Source organism: Syngnathoides biaculeatus, chromosome 2 (assembly GCF_019802595.1).
Source record: "Syngnathoides biaculeatus isolate LvHL_M chromosome 2, ASM1980259v1, whole genome shotgun sequence".
Classification (NCBI taxonomy): domain Eukaryota; kingdom Metazoa; phylum Chordata; class Actinopteri; order Syngnathiformes; family Syngnathidae; genus Syngnathoides; species Syngnathoides biaculeatus.
Genome location: NC_084641.1, coordinates 32304533 through 32321628, shown reverse-complemented (window position 1 = coordinate 32321628; position 17096 = coordinate 32304533). Strand labels below are relative to the sequence as shown.

Genomic DNA, 17096 nt, shown 5'->3' with positions numbered 1-17096 from the left:
AAAGGAACGTTAGTGGCAGAAGACAGGCAGTTCTTGTTTTAAATTACATCCCTCCAGGGAAAACCTGAGGCAGAAAGATTGGGAATACTTTGCCTTCATTGTCGTCTGTCCATCACAACTGTGTCAGTTTTCACAGAACCCAGGAAAGTGGAATTTAGCTCTGACTGCATATTCCCACGCTGCCCCAGCATCTTGTCTTGGGTGTTGAACCTGCAAAAAGATGAAAAAATTCTTACTCAACTGACCTCAATGGTTCACATCTGAATGTTATGGCGATGCACTTCTGCCTGCTGGACCAAATATTTATAGTCAGACATGTCCATTCAACCATTCGCTGTACAGCCTATCCTCACAAGGGTCACATGTATGCTGGAGCATAAGCAAGAGGTCAGAATCAGATGTAATGGCCAAGTATGTAGCAACACTCAGGAAATTTGCCTCTGGCAGTCGGTGCTGCCCTGGTATGACCTGAACAAAAACAAACAAGAACGAAGAATGAGAGACATTCATGGTGTATATCCTAAAGTGGTTGCTAGCCAATCACCTGGGATTTACTCTATAGACAAACAACGATTCACAATTACACCTAAAGTCAATGTACAGTTTTCACTTCATCTGCCATGCATGTTTTTGGGCTGTGGGAGGAAACTGGAACACCCACAGAAAACTCTCAGGCATAATGAGAACATGCAGACTTCACACAGTATGGCCATAGCTTGTATTTGAACCCACAACCACTGAACTGTGAGGTGGATGTGCGGCCCCCATGCCCCTACAGTCAATAATACTGTAGATTAATCAATTTATCATCACTGTTCATTGTGCTAATATTTCAGTCTGTGTTGTGACATCGTAAAATTTATATTTGTTCAACATTGAGTCGTTTTACTTTGATGTGCCTGCCTATCCACCTCCTTCACAACTGTGCAAAGCATGTAAATGAGGTATTGATCAAACGTTTGTCTCGGGACAGATTAGGAAACTGTTTTACTCAGCCTTACCCTGAGCTTTTACCCTTAATGCTCTCCATTCTTTCAGAGAGGTCACCACGTCATTTTGAATTTTCTGCCATCTATGATAAATAGAATTCTGTTCAGGGTGTGAAGGTGACCACACTAATTACTGCTCAAAATAAATTGGTTTATTTATTTATTTTTACTTGAAATAACAGTTTACCAACTGGTGATGATTCATAGGATTTTCCCACCATGATATTTGCTGATATAAAACTAAGTATACATATTTCAGAAGATTGAAAGTGTTTTTCTACTTTTTTGGATGTGCCATTTACCAATTGCACAGTTGCCCCTGGACTAGTAATACATACTGAACCAATACTCAAAAAACAGAACATCTTTCCTGCTTGTCTCTCTCCCCCAAGTCGCATGTTGTTTCTTCAAAATGACCACAAAGAACTCCTTTATTTTGTGTTATTTTTCCCACCTAAATGCGCAAATTCTTAATCTGTACTTCGTGGCAGTGGTGGCTGCCATTTCTCTCCGCCCTTAGGTCTCATGGGCAGGCAAGCTGCAGGTCACGAAGGCAACTGACAAAAACACCTCTTTTAAAAGTAGAAATGGGATTGATTCCTGTGCTCTAGTTGCTTAGCAACAGAAAAGCCTGGTTGAGCAAGAATATTGACCTCTTGTTGAAAAAGTCCAATTACATTTTTCTCGCCGCGTGCTATCTTAGAGAATTTACAATGTCATGTTCTATTGGACTTGTGTGTACAATACATTGTACATTCAATGTCATAAAACTAATAATATGATTGTCAGCCACTAGTGCAACCAGTTATCAAGAAGTCTGTCTCATTGAGAATGAATGGTTTTAAAAGGTACACTGTATTCAGACTAATATTTTAGTAAAACGATTCAAGACAGTGTGCTTCCTAAAATGGAGTTTTGCATTTTTTTTATGAATCATCCAAAATTACAGCATGCAATCAATTTTTTTTGCATGAATTTTGTGTACATTTGTTTGTATATATATATATATATATATATATATATATATATATATATATATAATATAAATTATCTATTTCAGCCACCCAGGGAAAACTCTATTACCTTGTCGGAATTTGATAGTTGACCACAAAACTGTTCAGCAGCCAAAACCATCAACGACCTGTCTTGACTCAATATCATCTGACTTTTTCCAAAACTATTGTGACGTCAGTGCTAGCTTATTTCCAGCAAATAATAAATTGCTCACTTGAGTTTGGCGAGTTTCCTAAAGCTCTTAAAGCCCAAGTGTCATCCATATAAACATTGTAAATTAGATACTGTAATGAAAAATACATATGACATTATTCACTTCAATGTCTATACGAAAAAATAAATGTGAGCGGAGAGTGCGTCATCCATGCGCAAGTGGTCGCCATATTGGCTGCATCCTCCGTCCATGATGTCACCCGGACATTCGCCAATGAAAACACTTGGTGCACCCTAACTATGGGAGACAAATGCGCCCCTTCTGACACGGAAGCTCTTTTCGAAAAGGAGAATACCACACAACCACGTGAAGTTACCGGGGCAATATTACACTCTTGTTTCAAGGCCTCGGGCAATGTTACACTATTGTTTCGAGCCATATTCAGATGATATGCGATGACGGCCAAACCCCATCCCCGTCCGATCCACTTTCGCGGCGGAGATGAGCCATCGCGGCTCATCGCAGCCGGCCGGTGTGGCTTATGACAGAGCAAGTTTTATGTTGTAAAATTCACATTATTGGAAATATGGAATATTTTCAGTCTCCTGAGATTCAACGGGCTATAATTCAGTGTTAAGAAGGCAGGTTTACTTTAGGTCAGAACCAACACCCAGCCAATCAAGTTACGCTTTCTTAGTCATGTGACATCACATACTGAGAAAGCGTAACTTCAGTCACTGTGATTTGATGTCGCACTTGCAAATCTGCCCAGTTAAGCATAAAAAATCCCGTGCGTAAAAATCTTTACAAGTAGAAATACATAGATATTGAAAGATGTCACTTATTTTGTGGAGTCTTGACCAATGCAATTGCATGCTTGTCGCAAATTCTCAGCACACATGAAAATCAATTGAGCACAGTGAAACACAGCCTGACGGGGATTTTTTTTTTTTTTTTTAAGCACACTGTCTGCTGCTCAGCCTACTTCTACTTCCTTTTGTTAGCAGCACAGTCTGGGCAACGTAGAGCAAAGACAATTAGACATGCAGTTTATATTTACTCGCAATAATAATGATAAAAGTAAAAAATTTAAAAAAAGGAGTGCTGTTGCTTTAATGAATGGAGGGGTATGTGAATAATAGAAGAAACAGTGGTGAAACTGAATGAGATTTTTTTTTTTTTTTTTTTTTTTTTTTTTTTTTTTTTTAGTAAAAAAGGTCTGGTCTGAACCCAAAGTAAAATGTACAGGATGAGATGGTGTATAAAGTTATAATTCCACCTTGGCACAGCCTGATTGAGAATGAAAGCACAGACAATACAGTGCACAAAAAGCTAATTCTGTATTTTAAATATAGGAGACAACATGACATTAACCCTAAAACTGTTTGGGAGCATAATTCAGCTTTTAACATGCATTGCTTAAGATATTCTGCAAGCAATAATTCAGTTTTACACCAAGAAAAACAGACTGGGATATCATTGTGGGTTAAAAAAAAAAAAGAAACAAAGTTGCAAGCGACCTTTCAAATTTATAGTTTATACTTGGCTTGGTTTGGTTAGCCATATATTTTTTTCTTTGTTGACATTTTCATTGTAACTTTGCAAAAACACAAAATTGTTCTTCAAAATGTTCTGATGGTAATGTAAATGCTGTAATATGAATCTTTGAATGAGCCACGTAACGTCAATGGATGACACTGATCTTACCACAGTGCATACATCTGATGTTGCTCATAGTGGTCAAAGTGGGCGCTCACGGGCTTAGTGTGTTTACGCAGACATGAGGTGAGAGTTCAGAAACAATTACTTAAAAAATGTCTATTATTTACTGATAACGAAACATGACGTTAATTGTCAAATTCATGCGTTTCAATCATTTATAAAAACAAGAAATGAAAACGTTTTTGAATCGATACGATATACACTATAAAAGCACGCTTGCATGCCATCACGCAAATCTGAATTAAATTTAGTTTCACTTCGAGTAGTTCACTTACTTGAATTTGTATTTGAATTTGGAATTTTTTTGGGGGTAAAGGTACGCACCTAAATAATGAATGATAATATTCTGTACATTTTGAACACAGAATAGCATTTATTTATAGCTCCACTAGATATATTTCATTCATAATACAATTTATAAAACTTGCACTTTAAAATTGGTGATGATCCTTTGATCATGCTTGCAGCCCCCATATCCCCGGCTATTTTTCAGTCTTTTTTCATTCAGTCAAATCAAATGCCTGGATTTACTTTGACTTGATCTAAATTCTAACGTTAGACTAGTCTGTCCATATATCTAAATGTGAACAGTCATTTTCCTCCTTGGCACGCATTATCTTAAAGTTGAAAACTTTTCCCCTCTACAAGCTTAAGGAAGCTATAGATCTACTGCTAGCTTTCATCAATGGATTGACCATAGAGACCGCCGTAAATTCTTCTTCTTTTCCTTTTGCTTTGTCCCTTTGGGGTTTGGATCAGTGTGTCATCTTTTTCCATTTAAGCCCATTTCGTGCATCTTCCTCTCTAACGCCCACTGTCCTCATGTCCTGCTTCACAACATCCATCAACCTTTTCTTTGGTCTTCCTCTTGCTCTTTTGCCTGGCAGCTCCACCCTCAGCACCCTTCTACCGATATACTCACTCTTTCGCCTCTGAACATGTCCAAACCATCAAAGTAATCTAATTAATCTAACTAATCTTCATTTCACTGCAGATCACAATATCATCTGAGAACATCATAGCCCAAGGGGATTCCAGTCTAACCTCATCTGTCAACCTATCCATTACTACCGCAAACAGGAAGGGGCATAGCGTAGATCCTTGATGCAGTCCTACCTCCACTTTAAATTCTTCTGACACACTTACGGTACATCTCACCGCTGTTCTGCTGCCCTCACACATGTCTTGTACTATTCTAACATTTCTCTGCCACACCGGACTTGTGCATACTGAACCAATACTATACCAGTATCACAGTTCCTCTCTTGGCACTCTGTCATAGGCTTTCTCTTGGTCTACAAAGACAAAATGTAGCTCCTTCTGACCTTCTCTGTACTTTTCCACAAGCATCCTCAAGGCAAATAATGCATCTGTGGTACTTTGTCTAGGCATGAAACCATACTGTTGCTCGCAGATACTTACTTCCGTCCTGAGTCTAGCCTCCACTACTCTTTCCCATAACTTCATTGTGTGTCTCATCATCTTTATTCCTCAGTAGTTTCCACAGCTCTGAACATCGCCATTGTTCTTAAAAATGGGGAGTAGCGCACTTTTCCTCCATTCTTCTGGCATCTTCTCTCCCGCTAGTATTCTATTGAATAAGTTGGTCAAAAACATCACAGCTACCTCTCCAAATTGCTTCCATACCTCCACTGGCATGTCATCAGGACCAACTGTCTTTCCAATTTTCATTCTGTTCAGTGCCTTTCTAACTTCCCCCTTACTAATCATCATTCACGCTTGCCTCTTCTGCTCTACCTTCTCTCTCATTTTCTTCATTCATTAACTTCTCAGAGTACTCTTGGGCTGCAGATAGTCCAAAAAAAAAGTCAAATCAACAAAGTCAGCACATACTAACTAATCTATGCTAAAGTTAAAGTCAAAATAGAGGCAATCAAATAAACAAAGTCACCACATAACACAATTCACATATTACCTCGTCTATGTTAAAGTTAAAAGGAAATGTGGGTAAGAAGATTCGAGTATGAAAATATAAAGGACATGTAGATTTAAAAGATATGGGGATAAAAGAGATTCAAACCATACTGGCTCTCACTCCGGTAGTTGAAGGTTGCGTCCATTTTTACAATTTCTGACTGGACTCCCCAAAAAGAGCATTATACAGCTCATTCAGAATGCTGCAGTTCGTGTTCTGACCAGAACAAAGAGGTTGGCGCTTATAACTCCAATTCTAAACTCCTTACACTGACTTCCATTCAGTTTTAGAACAGATTGAGTTCTGCTACTGGTCTATAAATCACTAAATGGTTTAGGTCCTGAATACATGAAAGAAATGCTTGCGAAATACAAACCCAGTAGACCTCTGAGATTGACTAACTCACGTTAAATAATGGTGCGCAGAGTCCAAGGCAAACACGGTGAAGCATAATTTGACTATTGTGCTGCATACAAATGAAATAAGTTGCTAACAACGGTGATGTCAGCTTCAAGTATGAATGTTTTTAAATCCAAGTTGAAAACTGGTATTGTTACTTTTTTCTAATCCTTTATTTAGAGTATTTCCAGTTTTAATATTTCTTGCATAGTACAGATCACCACAGATCACCCATCGCAGATTCAGTGCATCACGGATTTCTGAGCCCCCCAAAAGAAAACAAACAAACAAACAAAACAAAAACGGATGGCTACGTACTAACGCACCACCACCGCCACGACGACATGGACCAATGAAGCCAAAAGACAAAAAACGCCAGCATACATTTTTACAGTACTGAAGCGGTTGACGTATTGATAAGGCATCCCCAGCAAAATGACAATGACCTATGAAGCAAAACAAGCAAACAAAAAAGAAAACAAAACGCCATTTACTCCTACTTCACGGTTTTTCACTTTTCGCCGGTGGGTCTGGTACCATTTAACCACAAAAAACAGAGGATTACTGTACTCTGTATTTGATTGTACTTTTTATTTTTTTATTATATACATTGTTTGTCCTTTTTATTTTTTCACATTTTAAATGATAAACTCTTTGTATTAAAATCTTTATAATCATGTAAAGCACATTGAGTTACCTTGTGTATGAAATGTGCTATGCAAATTAATTTGCTTTGCTTTTAGAATTGTCCACATTATGAATACTTGGAGCAACTCAAGCATTTGCAAAGCAAAAGTTCTGAAATTGTCACATCAATATAACCATATTATAATAACAGTGTTGACAGTGTTTTATGTCATTTTTATACTGAAAGAAATGAATCCAACTAATCATACCTTGAATTGTAAGTGTTTTTAAAAACAAGACTTTATAAGGCCCATTAGCTCAGTGGTTAGAGTACTGGTTTGGTAAACCATGTGTTGTGGCTTCGTATCCCACTGCGGCCTCCACTCCCTGAGAAGGGTTGCGTCAGGAAGGGCATCCGGCGTAAAAATTTTGCCAAACATATATGTGCGTTCATCTGAGATGACACGCTGTGGCGACCCCGAAAGGGACAAGCCGAAAGTAACCTCCTCTTGATGGACTTTAAATATTTGGTTCAGGTCAACTCATTGTGAACTCAATTTAAATGTAATGCTTTGTCCCAGTTTTTGTAATGCAACAGTGGAACTATTCAGGTTTGTTTCTTGGGAAAAAATTTTTGGACTGTTTTGACGATACATTTAACTTGGGCCTTTTCTTATATATTTTCTATAGAGCACGTCTGTTCAATTATTGCCTCCATGCTGAGAAATCTGAAGTCCCAGCAGAGAAGCAGACTCCTAAATAAGTTTTCAGAGAATGACTGTGAGAAGGTTAGTGCATATTTGCATTTGTTTTCTTCTTTATGCATTTTGTTTTGCAGCATTTGTGATCAAATGTTTTTAGTGTGATGTATAAATTGAAGGCATTTGTGTATCTTAGTTCCAATTAATGCTCGATCGAGCAACAAGGAGAAAATGGCCAGTGAATACAATAAAAAATAAATTTAAATTCCACCCATCCATCCATTTTCTGAGCCACTTATCCTCACAAGGTTCGCAGGAGTGCTGGAGCCGATCCCAGCTGTCATTGGTCAGGAGGGAGGGTACACCCTGAATTGGTTGCCAATCAGTCACAGGGCTCATGGAGACAGAAAAAAGTCACACTCACAATCACACCTAGGGGCAATTTAGAGTCTCCAATTAATGCATGTTTTTGGGATATGGAAGGAAACCAGAGTGCCCGGAGAAAACCCACGCAGGCACAGGGAGAACATGCAAATTCCAAAGGTTTACAGCTGCACCACTGTGCCACCATTTTAACTCCTTACTCATAATATGGTGGGAAACATTTTAAAATGATCCATTTTAGTGTTAAATTTTTTTTTATAGCGTAAAAGACAGGCATTTGAACAGTTGTGTACTGCGTTTAGTATTTGCCTGATTTTATATTTCACCATGTTTCTCATTTTATTTTTTCTATTCTTTGCAGTCACACCCTTTTGCCCCGCCATTAAATTTTTGTATGCTGCTTCTTTCTCCCTGGCTCAATTTTTTTTTTTTTTCTCGCCAGGTTGATCGACTGATGGAGTTGCATTTTAAGTACCTGGAGGCTGTTCAACAGGCTGACAAGCGGATCGAAGGGGAGAAACATGTAAGCATTTCTCTGTTCACTTTTCATCCATCCCTTCCTCCCTCCATAGGATTCTCTCTTTGCTGTCTCCTCATGCAACTGTGTCATCATGCACCTTGTTAGAGAAAGACCTTGAAACCTTAGTTTACTTGCTTGTTTGCAGTAAAGATGATGTACAGTAAATCACAATCCTGGTTTTAAAAGACAGCATGGTTGAAAATACCGAATCTTTTGTTGCTTCTGTTCTTGAGAGTCTCATATCCAAAGATAAATGGAAGAAGCCATCAGTTCTTCTTTAAAATCTTCTTCTTCTTTTCCTTTCGGCTTGTCCCGTTAGGGGTCGCCACAGCGTGTCATCTTTTGCCATCTTAGCCTATCTCCTGCATCTTCCTCTCTAACCCCAACTGCCCTCATGTCTTCCCTCACCACATCCATAAACCTTCTCTTTGGTCTTCCTCTCGCTCTTTTGCCTGGGAGCTCCATCCTCAGCATCCTTTACCAATATACTCACTCTCTCGCCTCTGAACATGTCCAAACCATCGAAGTCTGCTCTCTCGAATCTTGTCTCCAAAACATCCAGCTTTGGCTGTCCCTCGAATGAGCTCATTTCTAATCCTATCCAACCTGGTCACTCCGAGCGAGAACCTCAACATCTTCATTTCTGCCACCTCCAGTTCAGCTTCCTGTTGTTTCTTCAGTGCCACCGTCTCTAATCCGTACATCATGGCCGGCCTCACCACTGTTTTGTAAACTTTGCCCTTCATCCTAGCAGACACTCTTCTGTCACATAACACACCAGACACCTTCCGCCAACTGTTCCATCCCGCTTGGACCCGTTTCTTCACTTCCTTACCACACTCTCCATTGCTCTGTATTGTTGACCCCAAGTATTTGAAGTCGTCCACCCTCGCTATCTCTTCTCCCTGTAGCCTCACTCTTCCCCCTCTACTTTTCTCATTCACGCACATATATTCTGTTTTACTTCGGCTAATCTTCATTCCTCTCCTTTCCAGCGCATCTCTCCATCTTTCTAATTGTTCCTCTGCATGCTCCCTGCTTTCACTGCATATCACAATATCATCTGCAAACATCATGGTCCAAGGGGATTCCAGTCTAACCTCATCTGTCAGCCTATCCATTACCACTGCAAACAGGAAGGGGCTCAGAGCTGATCCCTGATGCAGTCCCACCTCCACCTTAAATTCCTCTGTCACACCTAAGGCACACCTCACCATTGTTCTGCTGCCATCATACATGTCCCGTACTATTTTAACATACTTCTCTGCCACACCAGACTTACGCATGCAGTACCACAGTTCCTCTCTTGGTACTCTGTCATAGGCTTTCTCTAGATCCACAAAGACACAATGTAGCTCCTTCTGACCTTCTCTGTACTTTTCCACGAGCATCCTCAAGGCAAATAATGCATCTGTGGTACTCTTTCTAGGCATGAAACCATACTGTTGCTCGCAGATACTTCTGTCCTGAGTCTAGCCTCCACTACTCTTTCCCATAACTTCATTGTGTGGCTCATCACATTATTCCTCTATAGTTCCCACAGCTCTGAACATCCCCTTTGTTCTTAAAAATGGGAACTAGAACACTTTTCCTCCATTCTTCAGGCATCTTTTCGCCCGCTAGTATTCTGTTGAATAAGTTGGTCAAAAACTCCACAGCCATCTCTCCAAATGCTTCCATACCTCTACCGGTATGTCATCAGGACCAACAGCCTTTCCATTTTTCATCCTTTGTAGTGCCTTTCTGACTTCCCCCTTAGTAATCATTTCCACTTCCTGGTCCTTCACTCTTGCCTCTTCAACTCTTCCTTCTCTCTCATTTTCTTCATTCATCAACTTCTCAAAGTATTCTTTCCATCTATTTAGTACACTACCGGCACCAGTCAACACATTTCCATCTCTATCCTTAATCACCCTGACCTGCTGCACATCCTTCCCATCTCTATCCCTCTGTCTGGCCAACCTGTAGAGATCCTTTTCTCCTTCTTTCGTGTCCAACCTGGTGTACATGTCTTCATATGCCTCTTGTTTAGCCTTTGCCACCTCTACCTTTGCCCTACGTCGCATCTCGATGTACTCCTTTCGCCTCTCCTCAGTCCTCTCAGTATCCCACTTCTTCTTCGCTAATCTCTTTCCTTGTATGTATTATGGGGTTCCACCACCAAGTCTCCTTCTCCCCTTTCCTACCAGATGACACACCAAGTACTCTCCTGCCTGTCTCTCTGATCACCTTGGCTGTCGTCGTCCTGTCTTCCGGGAGCTTCGGTTGTCCATCGAGAGCCTGTCTCACCTCTTTCCGGAAGGCCGCACAACATTCTTCCTTTCTCAGCTTCCACCACATCGTTCTCTGCTCTACCTTTGTCTTCTTAATCTTCCTACCCACCACCAGAATCATCCTGCATACTACCATCCTATGCTGTCGAGCTACACTCTCCCCTACCACTACTTTACAGTCAGTAACCTCCTTCAGATTACATCGTCTGCACAAAATATAATCTACCTGCGTGGTTCTACCTCCGCTCTTGTAGGTCACTATATGTTCCTCCCTCTTCTGGAAATAAGTGTTCACTACAGCCATCTCCATCCTTTTTGCAAAGTCCACCACCATCTGGCCTTCAAAGTTCCTTTCCTGGATGCCGTACTTACCCATCACTTCTTCATCGCCCCTGTTTCCTTTACCAATATGTCCATTACAATCTGCACCAATCACAACTCTCTCGCTGTCTGGGATGCTCAGAACTACTTCATCTAGTTCCTTCCAGAATTTCTCTTTCAACTCTAGGTCACATCCTCCCTGTGGTGCATAGCCGCTAACCACATTATACATAACACCCTCAATTTCAAATTTTAGTCTCATCACTCGATCTGATACTCTTTTCACCTCCAAGACATTCTTAGCCAGCTCTTCCTTTAAAATAACCCCTACTCCATTTCTCTTCCCATCTACTCCGTGGTAGAATAATTTAAACCCTGCTCCCAAACTTCTAGCCTTACTACCTTTCCACCTGCTCTCTTGGATGCACAGAATATCAACCTTTCTCCTAATCATCATGTCAACCAACTCCTGAGCTTTTCCGGTCATAGTCCCAACATTCAAAGTCCCTACACTCAGTTGTAGGCTCTGTGCATTCCTCTTTTTCTTCTGACGCTGGATCCGGTTTCCTCCTCTTCTTTGTCTTCGACCCACAGTAGCTGAATTTCCACCGACGCCCTGCAGGTTAGCAGTGCCGGGGGCGGACGTTGTTAACCCGGGCCACGACCGATCCGGAATGGGATTCTTTAGATGAACGCTCATATTTGTTTGGCACAGTTTTTACGCCGGATGCCCTTCCTGACGCAACCCTCTGCATTTATCCGGGCTTGGGACCGGCCTACAGATTGCACTGGTTTGTGCCCCCATAGGGCTGCATTGTTCTTCTTTAAAATAATGTAGCAAAATTGTAGGAAAGAAGCACATGCATCCTTTTACTGTATGTGGCTCCTATTTAGCTGTTTCCCATCATGCTGAGCTGTGGAAGATAAGGTGGTCACAACTTGACATCAAATAATAAATAAGGAAGCTGGAACTACTGTTGCCACACTAGAGAATAAATATACAAAACAAATACAGGAAATAGGCACTGAATGGAGTAAAGTGAATAATAGTACGAGAGAATTTGTGTTCAAGAGTTGAAGATTACCACATTACAATGACAACAAGATTAATTTGTCAGTCAGGCTGAGATTGCCTCGAAAGGCCAGACGGGTTGACATTTTATCTTCTTTCTCCTTCACTTGGTTCTCTCCTTGTTCTCCTCTTGTTACTTTCCCTGAAAATGGCAAAAGGATGATTTCTGTGTGATAAGAAACCTTGTTTGCATGTCTACCAGTCTTTTAAGCCCTACGCCGATAGTCTCCCTCCTCTGCCTAATGATTTGCGCAAATGTGCATCCCAAGTTATTTGTGACAGAGACATAGCTTAAATTTATTTTACACATCAAAAGACAAAACATTTCTTTCAGCCTTCAGTATTTCAGAGCTAAACACTGATCTGACAAAAGTATAAAAATACACTCCTGTCATATAATAGTCAACATGGCATTTTTGTCCCTTATGATAGCTTTTGATATGAAAGAGCAATCATTACCTCTGCCAAGGAGGTTACTTTTTCCATTGGTGTTGGTTTTCTTCTTGAAATTTGAGGGTTAGTATATATTGAAAAGCAAAACTTCAAATCACAGATTGAGTGTGGGTGTGGTGGACCTAGCCACAGGCTTGCGGCGTCATCCCCTGCCATCCTGGTGGCAAGGTGCCCCGTTGTCCGACATGGTCCCGCTAAGGAACAGAGGTCCGAGCCTCAGCTGGTATGTGCCAGTCCAGGGAAGGGCATGGCTGGGGGGATTTGGGTGGGAAATAAAAACCTTCTGTTCACAAATAAATATTTGCAATGTATAATCTGTTTTTTCTTTTCCATGCAAACATTTCGACAGATTTTTCTTACACTGCTCAATTTGAAAACTGACAGAGCTGTTAATGAAGTCATGGACAATAATTTTCATTTATTGGACCTGATCGAGGTAATGTATTTGCAATACCAACTTGGCTCATGAAAGCAGAGTAAACAAAGCAAAAGAGAAATAAATCTATACAAACTGTAGATGTAATCTTGTTATAAGCTAAATATTGTATTACATCCAAGCACATGGTGACTAAAAGGGCTATAAATGTGTAAATATGTGATTTTCTCTGAAGCTCGAGAACTTGAATGAACATTGGGCTGAATGCCAGGACAGAAATTTTTTTTTTTTAAATAATTCAATCTAATTAAATGTAAAAGTCCTGCTGATGACAATAAGTGTGATTTTTTTTTTTTTTTTTTTTTTTTTTTTTAACCTGTCAAATTTGTAGTGAAATTGTGTAAAGTTTCAGACACATGTCCCTATTGCAATTTTCAGATGATGAATCACATCTGTAGTTAATTTTTGTTGCGTAATCTATTTTGGTATGTTTTCTCAATAAAATAGAATAAATATATTATAATTTATTGAAATCTACCCATTTATTATTAAACTCCCTACCTCAGACTGTCTGCAGCCAGGTTGACATTGCAAATGAGAATCACCTTGAATCACCTCACCTGGATAAAAAGGTTAGGTTTTAAAGGTACCACAAATATTTGAAATTTTGTGTAAGATGTTAAAGAATGCAGCCCTTTGGGGGCACAAGCCAGTGCCATCTGTGGGCCGGTCCCAAGCCCGGGTAAATGCAAAGGGTTGCGTCAGGAAGGGCATGTGGCGTAAAAACTGTGCCAAACAAATATGGGCGTTCATCTTAAGTTCCAGAGAAATAGTGAGTCTGGTAAGGAAGTGAAGAAACTGGTCCAAGCAGGTTGGAACAGCTGGCAGAAGCTGTCTGGTGTGTTATGTGACAGAGGAGTCTCTGCTAGGATGAAGGGAAAAGTTTATAAAGCAGTGGTGAGGCCGGCCATGATGTACGGATAATAGACTGTGGCACTCAAGAGACAACAGGAAGCAGAAGTGGAGGTGGCAGAAATGAAGATGTTGAGGTTCTCGCTTGGAGTGAGTAGGATGGATAGGATTAGAAATAAGTTAATTAGAAGGACAGCCAAAGCTGTATGTTTTAGAGACAAGGATCGAGAGAGCAGACTTCGATGGTTTGGACATGTCCAGAGGTGAGAAAGTGAGTATATTGGTAGAAGGGTGCTGAGGATGGAGCTGCCAGACAAAAGAGCGAGAGGAAGACGAAAGAGAAGGTTGATGGATGTTGTGAGGTAGGACATGAGGACAGTAGGTGTTAGAGAGGAAGATTCTCGAGATAGGATTAGATGGGAAAAGATGACACGCTGAGAAGAAGAAAAGAGGAGTCCAAGATGTTAAAGAATACATTGACATCTTGATATTCCAGTATTTTTCTTAGATCCGGTTGGTGTCAGTATTGAGCAAAATCACCCTCATTTATGTAAGGTAGCCTGAACTCATAAGTGGGATGGAAAGACAAAGCACATATGTCACAGGAACCATTTGCAACCTGGAACTCCTGCTCCTCCTGGTTGGTGGAAAAGTCCCAAGGTGTTCAAGGCACCATCCCAGTTATGTCCATCACCTCAGCTGAATCATGAGGCTTCCGCTGTTCCATTTTTATCTCAGTGATACACCTTCATCCCCATAAGCCGCTAGACAAAATGGATTTCCGATTTTTCCGAGGATAGTTACTTCCATCCACCAGTTTCACGCTGAAATAAGCTGCTTATTTTCTATAGATGTCTATATCTGTCTGTCTGTCTCGATATCCATTTTCTGTGCCACTTATCCTCACGAGGTTCGCAGGAGTGCTATAGTCTATCCCAGCTGTCAACGGGCAGGAGGCAGGGTACACCCTGAACTGGTTGCCAGCCGATTGCAGGGCACACAGAGACAGACAACACTCACAATCACAACTAGGGGCAATTTAGAGTGATTATATATATATATATAAGAAAATAAGTATTTGAACACCCTGCTATATTGCTAAGTTCTCCCACTAAGAAATCATGGCGGGGTCTGAAATTTTCATTGCAGGTGCATGTCCACTGTGAGAGAGATAATCTCAAAAGAAAAATCCAGAACTCACAATGTGTGATTTTTTTTGTTCATTTATTTGTGTCATACAGCTGCAAATAAGTATTTGAACACCTGAGAAAACCAATGTTAATATTTGTTACAGTAGCCTTTGTTTGCAATTACTGAGGTCGTTTCTTGTAGTTGTTCGCCAGGTTTTTACACACTGCAGGTGGGATTTTGGCCCACTCCTCCACAGATCTTCCCTAGATCAGACAGGTTTCTGGGCTGTTGCTGAGAAACACAGAGTTTCAGCTCCCTCCAAAGATTTTGTATTGGGTTGAGGTCTGGAAACTGTCTAAGCCATGCCAGAACCTTGATATGCTTCTTACCGAGCCACTTTTTGGTTGTCCTGGCTGTGTACTTCGGGTCATTGTCATGTTGAAAGACCCAGCCACGACCCATCTTCAATGCTCTGACTGAGGGAAAGAGGTTGTTCCCCAAAATCTCACAATACATGGCTGCGGTCATCCTCTCCTTTAATACAATACAGTCACCCATGTGCAGAAAAACACCCCCAAAGCATGATGCTACCACCCCCATGCTTCACAGTGCTTCACAGTAGGGATGGTGTTCTTGGGATGGAACTCATCATTCGTCTTCCTCCAAACACGGTTTGTGCAATTATGACCAAAAAGTTCCATTTTGGTCTCAACTGACCACAAAACCTTCTCCCATGACTCCTCTTTATCATCCAAATGGTCATTGGCAAACTTAAGATGGGACTTGTGCTGGTTTAAGCAGGGGAACCTTCCGTGCCATGCATGATTTCAAACCATGACGTCGTGTATTACCAACAGTCACCTTGGAAACGGTGGTCCCAGCTCTTTTCAGGTCTATCCTCACAAGGGTCGCGGGGAGTGCTTGACCCTGTCCCAGCTGTCAACGGGCAGGAGGCGGGGTACACCCTGAACTGGTTGCCATTCAATTCAGGGCTCATCGAGACAAACAGCCGCACTCACAATCACACCTAGGGGCAATTTAGTGTCCTATTAATGTTGCATGTTTTTGGGATGTGGGGGACAACCGGCGTGCCCGAAGAAAATCCACGCAGGCACCGGGAGAACATGCAAACTCCACACAGGCGGGTCCCGCATTGAACCCGGGACCTCAGAACTGTAAGGCCAATGCTTTCCAGCTGAGGCATCGTGCTGCCCCACTTCAAGAAGTATCATTAAAAAGGTGTAAATACTCTAAAACAAAGGAGAGAAGTTTTTAACCTGGGTTTAAAATCATTCAAACTTGGAGCTGACGTCACCACTGTTTGCCACGTATTGCATTTGTGCGGAGCATAATAGCTTAATGCTGCTTCACCATGGTTGCTTTGGACGGTTCGGTCCCCTATTTGACCTGAATCTGTTGATCTCGGAGCCCTACTGGGTTTGTATTCCATAAGCATTTCTTTCATGGTTTCAGGACCTTAACCGTTTAGTGATTTATAGACCAGTAGCTGGGAATCAATACCGATACTCCATCACCAATCTTCTGCACTTTTGTGTGTGGTGCGAACGGGAGAATCTCAAATAATAAAATTCAATTTAACATATATAATAGATAGATATATATAGATAGAGAAGTAGGAGATATATATATATATAGAGATATAGAGGTATATATATGTATATATATGTATATATATGTATATATATTATATTCTGTATATAATGTATATATATGTCTATATATGTATATATATATCTCTCTGTGTAATATATATATGTATATATATGTATATTGTATATATGTTATATATATATATATATGTGTATATATATATATATATGTATGTATATATTGTCATATATGTATAATATATAATATATGTATCTCCTATTATATGTAATATGTATATATCTGTATATATGTATATATATGTATATATATGATAGTCTATATATAATATCTTTATGTTCTCTGTCTATCTGTCTATCTCTGTATCTATGTCTATCTATGTATATATATATTATGTATGCTCTCTATCTATCTATCTCTATATATCTGTCTATATGTATATATCTGTATAATATCTATATATCTGTATATATGTCCTATATA

The 17096-nt window shown here is 40.3% G+C and overlaps 1 protein-coding gene across 1 annotated transcript in view; it reads left to right on the top strand.

Annotated features, from left to right (window-relative positions):
- ctnnbl1 (catenin, beta like 1) overlaps positions 1 to 17096 on the top strand; it is a 67094-nt gene that overhangs the window by 31937 nt on the left and 18061 nt on the right. Inside the window, exons 12-13 of the mRNA XM_061801136.1 lie at positions 7532 to 7629; positions 8369 to 8449. Of these exons, the coding sequence (XP_061657120.1) occupies positions 7532 to 7629; positions 8369 to 8449 (179 nt within the window). The remainder of the gene's footprint in view (positions 1 to 7531; positions 7630 to 8368; positions 8450 to 17096) is intronic.